A 17,484-nucleotide genomic window follows, 5' to 3' on the forward strand; every position below is an offset into this window, starting at 1 on the left:
CGGGAGGCAGCGCCTGAGGAGCTCGCAGCGGGGCCGATTTGACTTGCCAGCCATCGCCTCCGCGGGTTACCTGCCCGGCCCAGGTGGGGCGATGCGGAGCGGAGGAGGTTGCTTTGGAGGTTGCCGCCGCTTCTGATGGATGTTTTGTGTGTGTTTATCTCCTCTCCCGGTTTCTCTTTCATCTGAGGACGCGACTGGCTCAAGCTCTGTTAAACTATCTGCCTTCTGGTACTGCTTGTAGATAACAGAAACCTGAGCCCGAAAGGCAATTCCCCACCTTCCTCCACCTAACATAACCTTTTCAGGCGTCTTTGAAGGTTTGCTGGTGCTCCGGCGATGATGGCAGTGGTGGGTTCCCTTGGGCTGTACTAAGAGCCTCTTGTTTTCTTTTCCCTTTCTTCTTAGAGGCATTTCATCTTTAAGGGACGGCTGCTTGCGCACACTTTTATACCCACTGAAGTGATCAAGAAACCATGTTGTCTGGTGGAAGGAGTGCGTTTTTGTGCCTTGGGATCATCTTGAGCTTTTGGAGCTCTGCGAGTTGGATGCCTGTTGGAGGATGTCCGCATAAATGTACATGTATTGCTTCCAACGTGGATTGTCATGGACTAGGACTCAAAACTGTACCGAGGGATATTCCCAGGAATGCAGAGAGACTGTAAGTAAAAACCGTTAAGGGCTCTTGAAGTACTTGTAGAAGCACCTGGAATGAGTTTCTCAGCACCTGTCTATCAGTGCAGAGTACATACTAACAGCAGTTTCAGTAATCAAACACGGATTAATGTTTTCAGGAGGGAAGGGGAGGAGCTTTTCAGAAGTTAGAGCAGTTCTGCTGCTGTTCTTGCTTTTTAAAAAACACAGTCCATTTCAGAGTTTTTTTGTTTTTTTTTTAAATCAGTTTCAGTTAGCATCTGATTGGGTTTTGCAGTGCCCTGCTTGTATTGGAATTTAGAGTTTTACCTGGAGTGCTTCCAGTAATAATCTTTGTCAATGCAAACACCAATCCAATATGCAATCAGAAACCTAGAAGTTTTCACCTGGTGGCTTGTAGCAGTTTCTCCTTGTTTTCTCAGTCTGGTGACTTCATCACCATGGAAAAATCAACTGTGGCCATAAACTATTTCAAATGGATAAGAAATCACATTAAAGCAGCCTCAGATTTGTCTTAAACTGTTATGGGAAAGCTGGTTATTTTTAATTTACTTAAGAGTTTGATAGCAGTGTAATATTGTAGTGTGCTTCAAGCCTCCTAATAATGAATGTATATTCATAGTAAATCCTCTGTAACATAAGCTCCTATGAATTGTTTAGTTGGCTCTCTTCACTTCCCTAAGTTTCAAAGGAGAAAGCTGAAAGCCAACTTGAGTTCTCTGATAACAGCTCTGGCACTGGGTGCAGAGGGCGGCATCTCTGACGTTGCTTAATGCAGAGCACATGGCACATCTTAGAGTGCCCGCTGCTAGGTAGGAAGATGTCCAGACTGGAATGTTAAACAGAGTTTCAGCGTGGTTCTGCGCTGGGCTGTACAGCTGACCTCAGGAAAGTGCAGTTTGTTGTGCCTTATGTTGATTAGCTGATGTCTTAAAACGTTTTTGAACTTGTAAGTGAATGTTGCAGCTTCTATGGCCTGAGTTCCTATTTTATTTCCTTATGGGTCGTAGAGTTGTGGAAATCTCAAACTCCCAAGCTATTTTTCCTCCAAGAAAGAAAGCCAGATGAGGTTACTAAGAAAACAGAGTCCTTTTAAAGGTTAAGTTCTGTCCCAGTATTAAATTTTATAGCATTGTTGAATGCTTCTAAATGCATTTAATGGTGCTGAGAGCTCTTAAATGATACCAAGTTAGAGATTTCTTACTAGACTACCATTTAAATGTTTTCTTACCTCATCAGTCTTCCTTTCAACTCTAGCTTTCTGAATAGTTTTCAGATGTCAGTGTCACAGAAAACTTAACTTCTGTGTTTGAGACTGTATTCTCAAAAATTGCTGGGTAGCAGCCAAACAGGTCAGACACAAGAAAACCCCAGCCCCAAAACAACGAAGTCCACAACAAACCACTACTGAAGTAGCATACCAAGCTGGTCAGAGTAAGTGTGTGTGATTACACAAATGTTTTGTATGTGTCATTGTTGAGGTGTGTTTGCATGGTTTAAGGGTGAAAGGCTAGAATTACACTTGTAAATTTCAGGTTAAAATTATTCACAAATGAAGGTTAGTTGGCTACCTGCTAAGAATTTAAATATGGTTATTTGTTATTCCTGAAGTTTTAGGGTGAATTAATTAATTTTGGGTTGAATTTGTAAAAATGTATTTAATAGTGAAGTTAACTTCCCTTGCTTTCTATAAGAAACCAAGCCCAAAGAGTAAGATTCTTAATCATGTTATGAAGAATGAGAGTGTAATCACTGTGCTCTTGGTGCTGATAAATTTGGTGTTATTTACAGATAAAAATTTTAGATAAATGGCTGCATGAAGAAAATAATAGCTGTTCCGCAGTATTTAGTTTGAATATTCAACCTTAGGGATATACTTCTCATAAATAGGAAATGGAGCTGTGTTGGATGTTTGTTTTGTTTTGTTTTTAAATAGTGTATTATTGGAACATTCAGTGGCTGAAACTTTGTGGAGAAAGCCTAGGGAGGATTGGGTAATAACACTGTATCCACATTTTTAAATACTGTCCTTACTTTTTATTGTTAGTCCATCTTGAGCCTTTGACTGTTTTTATAGTGGTGCTGTCAGTGTATATCAATTACTTGTATAAATTCTTCCAAATTTAGATTTCTACTGATTGCACTAAGTTGCATTTTCAAATGTAAACAGTAGAGAGAAGAAGACATAATTATATTCCCATGAGTCTAAATTCTGCTTGTAGGTGAAACATCAGTCAGCCACAAGGTATATTGGAGTATCTCATTTTTCTCTGTGGTTCATGGCAACCTGTAACTATTTATGACATAGCACTGGGTTGATGTGTAGTCTTTAACTGGCTTAGGTTGTAAATAAAACCAAATTTATTACATCTGAAATAAGAGATTTTTAACTTCAGATAAATATGTTGGGAAAATAATTTTAACAAGTTTCTTGATGGCTGCACACCGAGTGACTCATACTTGTATGCTATGGCAAGGTCTTCTTTCTACATTCTAAACATTTCTAAAAATTTCATACACGTGTTCAATTTTGAAACTGTGCTTTAATAAGAGATCTAATGGCACAAATATTTTGCCGTTAAGCTTTTAGTCTTACGTTTGTACAAAAATTACAGAATATTTGGGCTAGTGGAGTGAAGTTAAATATTACTTAAATTTGTGTTAATATGAAAGCCAAGAAAACATGAAAATATAAGATTAAGGAAACAATGGGAAATCTCTTCAGGAGGAAAAAAACTGTCCTATTGAGAAATTTCATTTAATGAAGTAGTGGTCATATCTTGATACCCAAAAAAAGGGCATCACCTGAACTTTGGTTACTGATTCTTCATTATTTTTTTTCTTACATTTATCTTTTTTGTTTTGAGACTTTGAAGAGATATATATATATGTATATTTTAGAGAGAGTTGTACCTGTGATTTTTGTCTTGTGGAGAATCCCCAGATTAACCCATGACCACAAACTTTTTTTTTTCAGACTCTTGTCTAATAGTAGCTTTACAAGTATAGCAAGCACTATTAGTTTTGTGTTAGGTTTACCTTGTTATTACATTCTATGATAGTCTTCTAATTGTGTGGTATAGATTGAAGGTTTTGCTCAGGTTTTGTGAAGAGCTAAAAAGAGGTGAATGTTGTATACTATTGCAGTAAGAAATAACCCTGTCTGAAGAGAATTAGTTGTGAAACCAATATTTGTCACTTGCAAGGTAGTAACTTCCATTTACCTTTGTTTTAGAGAACCCCTGGAATAACCCTCATGTCATACAGGAGGAGAGAGACATGAGATTAGGTCAAAGACTTTTTCCCAAATTGCAAGGTGTGATGCCACATGTACATCCTTGTACATGAGCAGGATGATGTCAGCTGACCTTGTGGCTTGTTGTTTTTTAGTGATCCATTTCACATTTGTTAAGTTAGCCTCCTATTAAAAAACAAAACAAAACAAAACACCAAAAAAACCCAAATCCACTAACAACTTCATAGGTTTTTTGTGTTGTGGAGAAAACTAATAATTAGTTAACTTATGGCTAGTTTATCTTTCTGACAAGTTTAGTACTGCTTCATCCAGTTCCTTTACTTAGAGTTTGCTTAGCAGTGCTTCAGTTCTTAGACTTGATTCTCTGCCCTGTTCTTCAGTGGAAATGTTTTATATCTATGTACAAATATGCTGTGTGTGGCTTTTTATAGCAGTTAATAATGGTGATAGTCAAGTCCAGTTTGATATGATGTGTAAAAACAGTGACCAGATCAAAGCCCTGTGTTTGACAGCTGTATTCTTCAACTCTGAGAGGAAAAAAGTGATATGGAGGAAGTGCTCAGAAGTCTTCTGGGTCAATATCTGCTTTCTGTTTGAATATGAAGCATGAGCCTTTGTGTTTTTCCTTTTATTCATGTCTAGTTCTCTTCCTGTCTATTTACAGCCCATTAGAGGTATATGAACATTTCTTTGGATAATTAGCCATGTTTGAGTTTCTGATTAATTTATACTTAGTGGCTTAGAATCTTGTTTAATTGATAGCTTTCCTGTGTTAATGACTGTTTTGTTTTGTCTTTTCCTTTGAAGGATTCTTTACCTTGCCAAATTGATAAAGCTTGCAAGACTAATCTGTTCTGTGCTTTGAGGAGCTAAATTGAGTGTGTCCACATTTAGGTGCAATTTAGCAGCTTAGTCATCTGCTTACTCTAGAGTTTTCATGTGGTCTGGGGTTTCTGTTATACAAATATATTATTATGGTGTTTTTGGCCTAGGTGCATGTAGCTGCTGAAGTTGCACTGATTTGTAATAAGTCTTCAACTTCCTCAGTTTAGTCTTCAAATTAAATCTAAGCTCCTGTGTTGAATGCTTCCATATTACTGCAGGATGCAATGTTAAACACATGCAAATGTAATTATACTGACTCTTACATGGACATTGTTTTTCTAGAATTCTTCCTGCTAGGGATTGCCACTCATTTGTTTGTTTAGTAGTAGTCTTCAAAACCTTGCATGGAGCCTTTTTATTTTCCTTCCTAGATCATGTTGTCAGTAGACACATGTAGACCTACACAGCTTTGGCTTCAAAGAGCTTCCCCTCAGAGGGCCTGATCCTGGGAAAACTTGAGTTGCTTAATTTTGATCCTTCCCTTTACTAGCATAATGCTGATTGTTTGTGCTGGGCAGGACACTGACGCATAGTTGCATACGGTCAGAGTTTGGAGCCATTACATTTGCTACTTTGTTATGGAGTGCTGGTAACATGGAAGATAAAATTAGCTTGTAATTTGGTAGCTACAGAAGCAAATAGTGGCCCTTGTCATGTTGTCAGTATTTATTTCACAGATGTGGATAAGATTCTGAGATAAAAGGAACCAGACTACCTAGTTCAGAAATTTTTTATAAGTTACTCTGAGACTATTCACTTTTTTCTGTGTTTTAACTTTTGCAGCTGGCCACTGCTGACCAATTTGGTGAAAGAAGAGTTACCCCTCTACCCATCTAGAGAGCAGTTGTTGTCTTTTAGGAAGTCCTAAAATAGAGATGATAGTTGTGTTTTGTTTTTTTCCCTGGAATTTCGGAAAGTGTGTACCAGAGTTGGTACAGCTTACTTGCACGAGTGGTTTGTGAGGCCAAGAACAAGTAATTTTATTTTTACAGTAGCTGGTATAAAAAAACTTTGTACATTGTAAATTGTAAATTGATTGCTATGAAATAATTTCACCTTTATAGTGAGTTCTATTAATAATACTGTTGAATGTCACTGCTGAACATTTTTTTAGTTCAAGCATTTCCAGTTACGTTTGAAGTTGAAATAGCATCTCCTGCACGGACACTAATATCTGCATTTCCGTTGTATCTAAGCTATTCCTGAGATTTCACAGAGCAGAAAGAAAATTATTTTCCTACAGAAATATTATAGGAGGCTTGGGGATAAGAACTTGGCTGTAAAAAGGACATTCAGTGAGTAAGTTTCAGCCATTGTATATTAAGATTTTAGCTTTTTTCTTTTTTTTTTTTTTTTTTTTTTTTTTTTTTTACTGGAAACAGTGTTCAGAACACTTAAATTGGGATGTGAGCCCTCCCAGGAGTTAGATGACTTGAAACAATTTTTATAAAACTCTTGATATCGTTAATGTGGTGCCCCTAGTGCTTCATTTCCCTTAGCTGCCTGTTGCTGAAGCTGATCTCTTACAATTAATAGCTTTTTTTCTGGTAGAGGTCTAGTGGTATCCCTTTTACCTTGATTCAAACATGGAATTATTCCTGAGTAAAGATGGGGAATAAAAGGCAGTGGTTAATACTTGGTTTGCTTACACTTGAAATTAACAAAAACTTTTTTGCTTCAAGTTCAGAGTTGAAATGTTTCAGGAGCAACTGTATAACTTTGTTCTTTGTTTTTAACCTATTACATTTGCCAAAGGTGGTGTAATGTTCAGATATATTTCATAAGACTAGACTTGAATTGAGCTCTCTGACCTTGGCTGAGGACTGCAGTTGACCACACAAGTAGTGTTTTATGCTAACGAAATAATTCAATTTGTGAACTAGAAAAGTATCTATTTGAGAAGTCAGTCATCTCCCCCTCAAGTAATTCATACACTGTAGCAAACTCTTTGTGATTAGATGGGTGGTTCTTCCTTTCCAAGTCAACCTGAAACACTCAGGTGTGATATATGAAGTTCAGGTCTGCTGCTGGACTTGATTCTTGATGTAAGCATCATTGTTTGTAATACTACATGTACTGAATTATCTCACTTGTGTTAATCTCAGAACGAGGTTGCACAGTGTTCTGAAGGAACACATGAACTCTTACTTCTTTTGCCTGTTAGCTTTCTGCAACTACAGATAGATACTGGATTGGGTAAAGAATGAATACTGACGTGTGGCTTAGTATTGAGACCTTGTTCAAGGTGGAGATCTTCTATGGCGGGAGAGCAAGTGTGACTGTGCACAAGTATACTTCTCCAGTGCTAGCAGATCATGCCCTTAGTTTTAATGAAAGCCACCTTTCTGGAGAGGCTCGATGATGGCAGGTCTAGGCATAAATGTGCAAATCCTTTGTCTTGCAGATCCACAGCTCTCTAAAGGGGCTTAGTTTTCACTCCTGCAAGACAGAGCAGTGTTGTTGGTCCTCTTCAAGTACATGTCATGCAGAATGACTAGAAGCATGCTAAAGATTTCTTTAGGTCATTGTCTATCTGTACATTCTTATTATAAAATGCATAGGTGAGCAGTGGTGTTCAGAAAATACTGTCATTATAGAGGTAAATTTTGTGTCCCATCCTCTTGCAAAGTCTTGATGTAAACTGGTAGAATTTGCCTCCTTTCTGCACCTTGGGTGAGAGGGAGTTTCTGTTCTGGTTGAGTCAAATGCATTATTATAGTATTATATAGACTTGTCTTGGGGCTGCTTTTGTCACTCTCATCCTGTTTATGTTCATGAACAGGTTTTACTTGCCAGTATAAGGCTATTATCAGTTTGGTGCTTTGGTTTTTTTAAAGTTATTTTCAGGATAAGAAAGGGCTGAGTTCTCTTGTTTTTCTGGTTACAGCATTGCCCAAGCTATTCTGTTTTGAGTGTTTTCAAAGTCTTTTCTCCAGAGTAACCCATTATGCTCTGCCTACTTTCAAACCTGTTTTCAGTGTTGTCCAGTCACATGCATCATTTAAGATCTTGAAGGCTGACAGGAGTGTCAGGAGCTTGTTCTTCCCTTTGGCCTTGTAAGTAACTGGTAGGCTTTTCTAATGGTACTAAATGTGTGAAAGACTTACCTGCTCATTTACATGAAGAGAACAGGTCTGTGGTCTTGTACTGAGAGTAAATTGCAAGTAAGTTGAGGGCCACTTCTGTAGAAAAGAGTTTAAGAGCTGATTCTTCTCTGCTAGTTGTTTTCAGCTTTTTTCTTTTACCCCAACTGAGTCTGGTCTGTCAGTTGTCTCTGTCAGAACAAATTTGTCTGTTATTTCGGTTTTACACCATCTGTTTGATGGCTGCAGTGTATGTTTTAAATCTGATGATTGATAGATTCCTGGAGCTTTTAATTTGATTTTTACCTTTCTATCTGAGTTGCTGCTTTTTTCTGAGACTTTTTTTTTTTTTTTTTTCCACTGGATGGAAATAATTTTAATTGCTTTTATTCTTTCATTTTCTGTCACTGATGGAGGGACTTTTTCAATAAACATCAGTTAAAATGAGGAAGAAAACTGTTTTTAAGCTAGTCTTGTCTTGACTTTCCATCAAATGATCTGCAAAACCTATCTGAAATTTAATTCTTATTTGATTTCAGAATTCGTGTTGCTCACCACCTCACTTAACTATGATTTCCTGAAAACTTGTAATGCTGTTGCAGAAATTATTCTTCTTATACCAAATGGACTCATTAGGAGAGCCCTCTGTGTTTCCTGCAGAGAGGTTAACATCACTGTCGTCCTACTTCAGTGAACAATCAACCTTTCGGAATCAGTGTCAGGTTACTTACGAGGACCCTCAAAAAACTATTAAGTGTATTTATAGTCCAAACAGCACTGAGAATTTTGGGAGAGAGTCTTAATGTTGATACCTCTCTGGCTGTTCTGTGGAGCTCTGGTTCCTGTTTGAGGTGGAAGGCTTTTGGTAGTGACGCTGTATTTAGGAATTCAATTGTAGAAACTTGGAGATCAGTCACCCATTTTAACAGACCTTTGACCATGCTGGTAAAAGGCGCAGTGGGACAGGGATGAACTTGGTCTCTGGTTTGTTTTTTTTTCTTCCATTTTAATTCTCTTGTATGGGAAGAAGTAATCTGATTTAAAAGGAAGAAAGGTTGCTTTGCAAGAATTTAAATGCTCTGTAATATTAATGGTATCAGTTAAAAACATGCACATTTGGCTACATTAGAGTTGAGGATGGTGCCTGCTGATCAGTACTGTTTCCTCTGCATGTTCATCCTTGTTGTTGCTGGAAGGCCTTTGGGATGACTTTTTTTTGTGTGCAATCCTTAACATGAATTAAACTTGAGCTATTTTAAGGATACGCATAGGCATGATAACAGAAATAGTAATGAATTTAATTTTGGTCATTCTGAGGTTCTGATCTCCCAAGTCACAGCACTATAAAATGTAGTTTTTAATGTCTGGCTCCAAATTCTTCTTTTCAAGAGCTAGTTTCTGCCAAGGTTGACTGCTGGACTTGGGGGGATAGCAGGGATGAGGATGTGAATGACTGTTCTCATGAAATGTTTCAAGAGATAATAATTTAGCTATTATGGGAATAATATGCTGAAAGCAGAGGCATAGGTGCATTCCTATGCACACTAATAGCTAGGGGGCTATTTCCTAATCTTTTTCTTTAACTTGGTCTTTTTCCTGTTTTCTAGTTGTAAGGAATATGTTAGTCAACTTTTACACAATAAATGTGTTAGTAGATTGTAAGGCATTACTGGCCTATGTTGTTACGGGACTGTAACAAATAAACTTGGCAGTTTCAGAAGCCACTGGTAGTTCTGAGCCTTTTGTGCTTTCTCAGGTCATAGTAAAACTAAATGTTTTTGTTCAGCCAGACTGGCCTACTGTATTGTTTCCTACAAAGTAAAAGATTCCAATTTCTAACTTCAGTCTTTCTTTAGACATTCAAAAAATTCATCCTGAAATGGAAGACATTTCCTGATAATTTTGTCAATGTCTTCCTTGGGAAAGTGCAAAAGCATCATCTAAAGAAGGGCAACCAAATAAATTATTAATTTTTACCCAGAGCCCTATGGAAGAATGTAACTTAGCTTTACTTTAATATTTGTTTTCCTTTACAATAAACAAATAACAAAAAGCCAGAATCCTTGTCTGCCAAAGGTTTGGCATTCTGTTTCAGGATATAACAAAGCATACAAAGCTCATACAATAAATGTGGTCACATGATATCAAGCCCATGAAAATTAACTGCTGTATATGTGTGTACTGGTTGCCCACAGATATGGAGACACTGTTTAATTAAAACAGTTGTAGTCTTGAAATACGAGTGGGGAATTTAAGCAAGATGAATCTGCATCCTTAAAGCAGTTCAAATGTCTTGTGCCTCCCTGTTAGTCATAAAGCATGCTTTGGACTTCAGTGGGAGCTGAACTTATGAATTTTCCCCAAAATTATCTTTCATCTATGTGATGGTTTTCTTTAGTCTGGGAGGCATTATATTAAGTACATTTTTTTTTGAAATGATGATTTTGGAAAAACCTGGATGAAACATCTTTGCTTGGTGAAGGAAGTAATGGTTACAGCATCACTTAGTGGGGTGGGAACTTCTGGGTCAAAAGCTTCTCTGAGTAGACCCAGTTGTAGAAGGATGAGGAGAAGCCTGCTTTCTCATCCTCTTGAAGTGGTAGAGCTGGTTAGAGATACTGTTTTAAGAGTATACCTGAGGAGCAAATAAGAGAACTAATTATGAGGAAATAGTACAGGGAAGCAATTCTGTTTCTGAAATACCTAATTAAATGCAGTAGGGAAGTAAGCAGGAGACAAGAATAAAGTAGTGGAACAAATCATTGAAATTCTTGAGCTAAGAAAACTTGTTTTCCAGAAATGGAAATAGGTATTGTGAAATGAAGCCCTAAGGCCAAGGCTGGCTCTGCAGAGCAAGATGAAAACACATCTGGTTGTTTCTTAGATAAGAATGTGAAAGTATAAGAAACAGCCCAATCACTCTTTGGAGTTGTAAGTTTTAATAGATAACATATGAAAAGGCAGCAAAAATACGGAACAATCAAGTGTTCTATGTTGCTTTGAGAGGTTGTTTTTTGTTTCGGTTAGTTGGGGTTTTTTTTTTTGTGTGTTTTGTTGTTTTTTTTTTGCCTAGGAAGTTCTCTAATTGCTTATGAAGTTTTTTTTAAGTGGAAAATGAATCCTTCCCAGTTTTTGTTAACTTCATTTTATAGAAGAGGTAGTGGTCGGGTTCCTTGCTCATGGCAGGGAGGATGGAGCCAGATGATCTTTAAGGTCCCATCCAACCTTAATGATTCTATGATTCTATTTTTCAAGGTTATTTTTGTGTAGCTTATTAGGCTTAGTGCAAAATGGTTTTATAAGAATGAGTACTTTCAGTAACTTGAAATACTGAATGTGTGTGCTAAGTCTTGTTTAGAGAAACTGTCCTAGATCTTTTCTCTTCCTCCCTAGTGACTGCAGTAGACTTGTACACTCAGTGTGGTACTTTTTGAAAGGAGTAGTGTTGGTGACACAGGGTGCTTGTTAAATTTAAAAAAAAAAAAAAAAAAAAAAAAACTTGAAATACTGAATGTGTGTGCTAAGTCTTGTTTAGAGAAACTGTCCTAGATCTTTTCTCTTCCTCCCTAGTGACTGCAGTAGACTTGTACACTCAGTGTGGTACTTTTTGAAAGGAGTAGTGTTGGTGACACAGGGTGCTTGTTAAATTTAAAAAAAAAAAAAAAAAAAAGCCCTGAGCAACAGAAAGAAAAAAGGAGGAGAAAAAAAAAAAAAAAAAAGCCCAAACAAGAGAAAAGACCTTTGCCTTTCCAGGAAAAGATCTCCTGGGAAGAGCTTCTAGTCTGTGCATGTTTGAAAGTGAGTAAGGAGATGAAATCAAGACTTGCTTTTCATGTCAGGCTTCACTAAAATAATTTGTTGGTAGAACTTTTTCACAAGTCATCAAGAATTACAGCAGCCAGAAGTAGGTGTGAGTATTTCAAGTCTTAAGCATCAGAATGTATCAGTGAAGAGAACCTAAACAAATAGCAGTTTCTTCACTGGGTTATATTTGGTCATATATCATATAGCAAAATAAAATACAGACTTAAATCCAAACATGAGATATTATTTCTGTGGAATAATGTGAGTTTTGCTGAAGTTTAGATGCAGTGGTTTTTTTCCCCAAATGAGCTTGTTGTGACAGTGTATAGAGTTAAACCAAACAACTGGTAAAAAAAAAAGACAAGTGTGTAGAAGTGTCAGAGCAAAAACCAATGTCATAAAAAATAGTAATTTTTGTCAATCCTTGTTTCTCACTGTATTGCATTATCTTCCAGAAGTCCTTAATTAACATCAAATTAGCATGAAACACACTGGAGTAATTATTACAATATTGGGAAGTATGATTCTTAGAATATTTTTCTGAAGTTCTGTTATCAGAGGTTGTATTTCTCATTGATTTAAAAGATGTTCTTATTTGAGTTGGCAAATGCCAATTAATTTGGGAAACATTTGAAGTCCAAGAGGGACAAAGAATTTAAGTGTAGGCACAGATCTACTCATCCTGATAAGATTATCCATTTGGTAATTGAGTGAAAATATGGCTCAAAGAATATTTAACATAGGTTTCTGCCTATTTAACTGCTTGGTGTTCAATAGAATAACACTGGACTGATGTAACCACCTACTGTCTGCACAGCCAGCTGGGGCATGTTGGATGTGAAAGATGAGATACAATTATAAGAATTAAGTAGGAATTATTAAATAATATCAAGAACTGAGAAGAAATAAGAAAGATAAGTTTTCAGATATGTAGCTGTTAACCTTGGGGCTTGGGTTTTTATATAAATGAAAGTGATCCTTGAGCTCATATGATACAGTACTGTACTTCTTTCTCTTTATAATTAGCACAGGCTGATTTTTTCATATTAAAACCTGCTTCTGCAGCCACTGCATTTTCAAGTATTTATATAGTTCTCTTTGTGCTTCTAATGTAAAGCCTTCTACTGCTGACCCTCCCCCTAAGAAAAACAAAAACCAATGAACAAATATTTTACTCCCTTTTTTTGTCGTTGTAGAAAATATAGAATCATAGTGTCTTTGAAGCTGGGAGGGACTTCAGGATGTTTCTTAGTTCAGCTTCTGCTCAAAGCAGGATCAACATTGAATTCAGATTAGGTTACATAGGGTTTTGTCCAGTTGAGTCTTGAAAACCACAGCACTTTTGTGCAACCTGTTCCACAGCTTGACTGGCCTGATGGTAACAGAGGTTTCTCTATAAACAACTAGAATCTCCTATATTTAAATGTATGATAATTGTATCTCTTACGCTGTGTACCTCAGTAAAGAGCCTTGGTCCATTTTCTAAGTACCTCCTCTTCTTTTCTTTAGGTCTTTAGGACTGCTCTTGAGTCCCCCAAAGCCTGCCTGTCTCCAGGCTAGACAAGTTAGGCCTCCTCAGGTTCATCTTACACAGTCAAGTTCCTTCATAATTTCAGTGGCATTTTACTGGGCTCGCTCAAGCTGATTAGCATCTTTCTTGGACCGAGTGGCCCTGAAACTGGTTACAGTATTCCCTACATAGTGAGAAAGTTCTCCCTTAATCCACTGATGTTTCAGCAGAGAAGGCAGTAAGCTTGGTCAAGCATGATTTAACTTTGGTAAATCTCTTGGGTCTTTTCAGTCCTCTTTGTGCCCAGAAGTTGCTTCCAATGGTATATTACCAAGTTCTACCACGTGACCTTCATTTCTTCTCTGGTCCAGACCTGTATACTTAATGGGACCATTGCTCAGTCCATAGAGGAGCTCCAGACATTGGATCGCAGCCTCTTCTTTATCCTCCTTCCCCATTTCTGCTGCGGAGCCTTTATATCAACCATGGCCAAACATACAACTACAGGAGCCATCCCATCATGTTAGTTATTCCCAAGGTTGTGTATTTCTTTATCTGTATTAAAAACATTACTGTTTTCTGCTTGTTTCTTAAGCTTTTCATTTGTTCAACCTAAAGTGCCAGTACAACCTCTCAACCTGTTTTATACTTCCTGCAAGCTTTCTATCCTTCATAGGGGCACAGATGACACTATTTGGTGGGATCTGGAGCACATCAAGAGTAACTACAAAGGTGAAGGGCATGCGAGTGTAAAATGTACTGTTAGAACATGGCTGTGCCAGTGTAACATTTCCTTTAAATATAATATCTGCAAATTGTAATAATTAGTCAGGAGTTCCTGAAAGCTAGGACAAATGTGTGTTTCCTTGGAAGAAACAAAGTATTTGAATTACTCAGCCCAGTGTGCTGCTTTTTGCAAGTCTCATGTATAATTTTCAGCAGCAATCTGCTAAATGGAGATTTCAGCTGCTGCATAAGTTGCAAATAGTGTTGTTTTTTTTCTTGGTGTTTTTTAACACTTACAGTTTATCAAGTAGCTTTATTTTCCTTTTATAGGGATGAAGGCAGTGTGTTACCTGTAAGTGGTACCAGGTTATTTGGGCACTGAATGTGAATTATTAACCAAGCTCTACTATGTTTGGCTTAAGAATGGATAGTTGACTCACAAAATTAGGGCACTTCATCTTTTAAAATCAGTTCTCATTGTTCAGACAGAAGGAAAGCAGTCTGGGTCATACCTGAAACCCCTCTGTAACCAGAAGGAGCCATCTAATATTTTTTTATTCCAATGCTCTGTTGTGTAGGTGTTACAAAACCATGATGGACTGCAGCACAGAATTCATACACTCCAGCTGTTGTGTTGTTGTTTAATTACTGTTTAAATTATTCTGGAGACTGAAACTATTCAGTGTTATATGTGTGGAGCTATCCAATAACAACAACAATTATTAAATGTTGGATTGCAAATTTATTGCTGTTCTGGTTTAACATAGATAACAAGCAATATCAAGATTACTGCAGCCCTATATTTTTTCCATGTTAATGCACTCTGAGCAGTCCTTGTTACTGAAACTATGCAGAGTTTCTGAATCCTTTCAAGAACTGGTGGTTGTGGCTGGGCTTGTTTTGTCTCTAATTGTCTTTCTTCACATATGACTTGATCTTAGTGCAGATCAGAGAGGAGGGTTTGTATTCTCCTTGCTCCTAGGTAGTTGCAGACTGTATTAACATCTCCTATTATCATTTTATTTAAGAATACCAAGTGCAGCTGTCTCAGCCTCTCTTCACTTTTCAAGTAATAGAGTTTTCTGATGGTTTTAGTAGCCCTTGCCTCTATTCCATTTATCAATGCTGTTCCTTCTGGAAAGGCTGAAATTGGATACAGTATTACAGATGACCTGTCACAAATCCAGAGTACAATAAATTGTCAATTCTTTGAAGTTCTGAAACCTTTCTGTCTGCATTCTTGCTAATGCACTCTGGTCAAGGGTGGTCTTCACTGCTGCAAGGGAACACTGCTGGTGTTTTGTGACCCAATGGGTCTTGAAGATCCACTAATGCAAAACAAGGCCCTGGTCAGCCAGTGCCCCACCTGTGGTGATTGCTTAGGCTTATTTTCTCTGAGGTGGAGGTCTTGATTTATTTTTTCTTTTTTCCTAGTTTTGGATGATGTGAAATGTTTAAAGAGTACCAGTCTTCTATGAAGTCAGCAAAAAACCCACAAAACCAAAAAAACAAACAAAAAATGTTAGCCAAAAACCATTCTCATGCTCCTTGGCAAAGTCATCAACTTCTTGTTTTAAGAAGAAAAAAAAGCTTCAGAAGTCAGATATAGAAGTGGAATGTACCATCTTTTTAAACATATGAAATTATTTTAGCTGAACATAACATCGAAGTTTTAAATATTTTTTTATTTTTTTTTTAAGTGATGTTCATACTTGTCCAAATTATTTGGAAAATAGCTGATTTTGTGTATTTAATAAAAATCTACACCCAGGACTATTTCCTGCATTGCAAAAGTTGAGATGGAAATATGTTAAATCTGAAGATATGCAGATTGTGCTGCCAGAGGGTTTTAGGGTACTGTTATAACTAAGTAGTTTATCATAGTAACTTTAAAGTTCTTGGAATGAAAGCATTAGAGGCTTGCCAAGTGCTTTCTGTAGGGAGTTACAGTCATTTAAGGTTCAGAGGCTAGTGGCAGTCCATACGCATTAAAGACAAATTAAGTCATAGCAGAAAACCTGCAAAATGGTTAAAAATCCAAAAGACATAGTGATTGTGTAAAGACTGCAAAGGGTAGCCAAAAGCAACTCTGTTTACATTCATACGTGAGAGTGGGTTTTTGTCCATTTGTTGGCTATGGTTGTTAATATATTTCCAAACTAAGAACAAAAGTACCAGTGAAGAGAGGAGGCCTTTACTGAACAACCTTTTGCCTCCAACCCTGCAGGTAGGTTCCATAAGAGTGAAGCAGATACTCCTTGTGGCTTTAAGCTTCTAGAGTGCATTACGTAGCCAAGGGAATGCTTAATGTACCTGCGGAAATGCGTGTTCCCTCTGTTCAGGTCTGTGCTTGTGTTCATGGCTACCTTGCATAGGGCTTGGGGTTGGAAGAACAAATGAAACTTGACAATTTTCAAGGCATAACTCAGCTGTCATTCTAGCAGGAGTTTTGGATGGATGAAGTTTCTTAGAAGTGTAATGGCAAGACCATCAAAGCCTCGTTTCCCCAGAATGTGTGCTGCTTGAGATACTTAGAGGAATTGGGCTAATGCGAAATATCAGTAACTCTTCAGATTTAGGAACCCAGATTGAATTGTAGTCACTTGAATTTTAGCTCCATCTTGAATGTTATTGCCAAACTGATTTATCATTGAAAATAAATACTTAGAAATTTATCATAGAATTTAATGCGTGCTATATTCTCAAAAAAGTTATCCTTAATTTGTGGGGAAATATTTTCTGCTCTTCATGAACTGTTGTAATTTCCATGACTTGTGTCCTACCTGAGGTTTGTTTTGATGTGCATCCTCGATGGTGTGTTGGATACTGACCCGATTAGGTTTTTGTCAACAAGAGGGATTTTTCTTAATTCTGTTGTTCTGTGTGAGGCATTCCTTGTTGGAAAAAAAAAATAAAAATAAAAATAATAAAAAAAAAAAAAACAAGAATAAAAGATGAAGACAAAGGTATCTTTCCTGTAGACAACACGGGCTGTTGATTCTACATTCTTTTCACAGTGTTGGGTTCTATGCTGAATTGTTTGATGCACATGTGACACAAATGTGCGTAGCTTGGAGCTGCTGTGTGGTAGCCACTTTGGAAACTTAGCAGGAACAGAAATTAAATTCCATTTTAGACATTCCGTGACTAGAAATACTTACTTACCCTACTTATGAAGCTGTTGGACAGGAAAGAATACTAGTGCTGTCTGACTTGGGTAAGAGCTGTCTTTTGAAGTACATGACACTTAATTTTTCTTAAATACAGTATGCAGTTTCTCGACTGCTATTTTTGAATTCTTTATGAATATAACAAACATCTGAGCACTTGAAGCTGGAACTGGTGCTCTAGATTCAATTCCCTTCTCCTTAGACAGCAGGTTATGTTATCTTTGTATTTTCATTTCATATGGTGTTTTCTAGGTTCAAGACAAATGGGTTAATATTTCCCAAAGTTCACCTATCTAGCACTTGTGCTTGTCACCGAGATGCAAAGTTATCTATTATGATGAAGTAATTGAACATCAGAGATTTTGGATTATTTTAGTGATTAAAATGCATGAGGGGTTC

The 17,484-nt window shown here is 37.2% G+C and overlaps 1 protein-coding gene across 1 annotated transcript in view; it reads left to right on the forward strand.

Annotated features, from left to right (window-relative positions):
* Positions 1-473: 473 nt before the first annotated feature.
* SLIT3 (slit homolog 3 (Drosophila)) overlaps positions 474-17,484 on the forward strand; it is a 485,523-nt gene continuing 468,512 nt past the window's right edge. The window contains exon 1 of the mRNA XM_010001942.1: positions 474-658. Coding sequence (XP_010000244.1) covers positions 474-658 — 185 coding nt within the window. The remainder of the gene's footprint in view (positions 659-17,484) is intronic.

The sequence above is a fragment of the Chaetura pelagica genome, unplaced genomic scaffold (genome assembly GCF_000747805.2).
Source record: "Chaetura pelagica isolate M959 unplaced genomic scaffold, ChaPel_1.0 scaffold356, whole genome shotgun sequence".
In the NCBI taxonomy this organism is placed as follows: Eukaryota; Metazoa; Chordata; class Aves; order Apodiformes; family Apodidae; genus Chaetura; species Chaetura pelagica.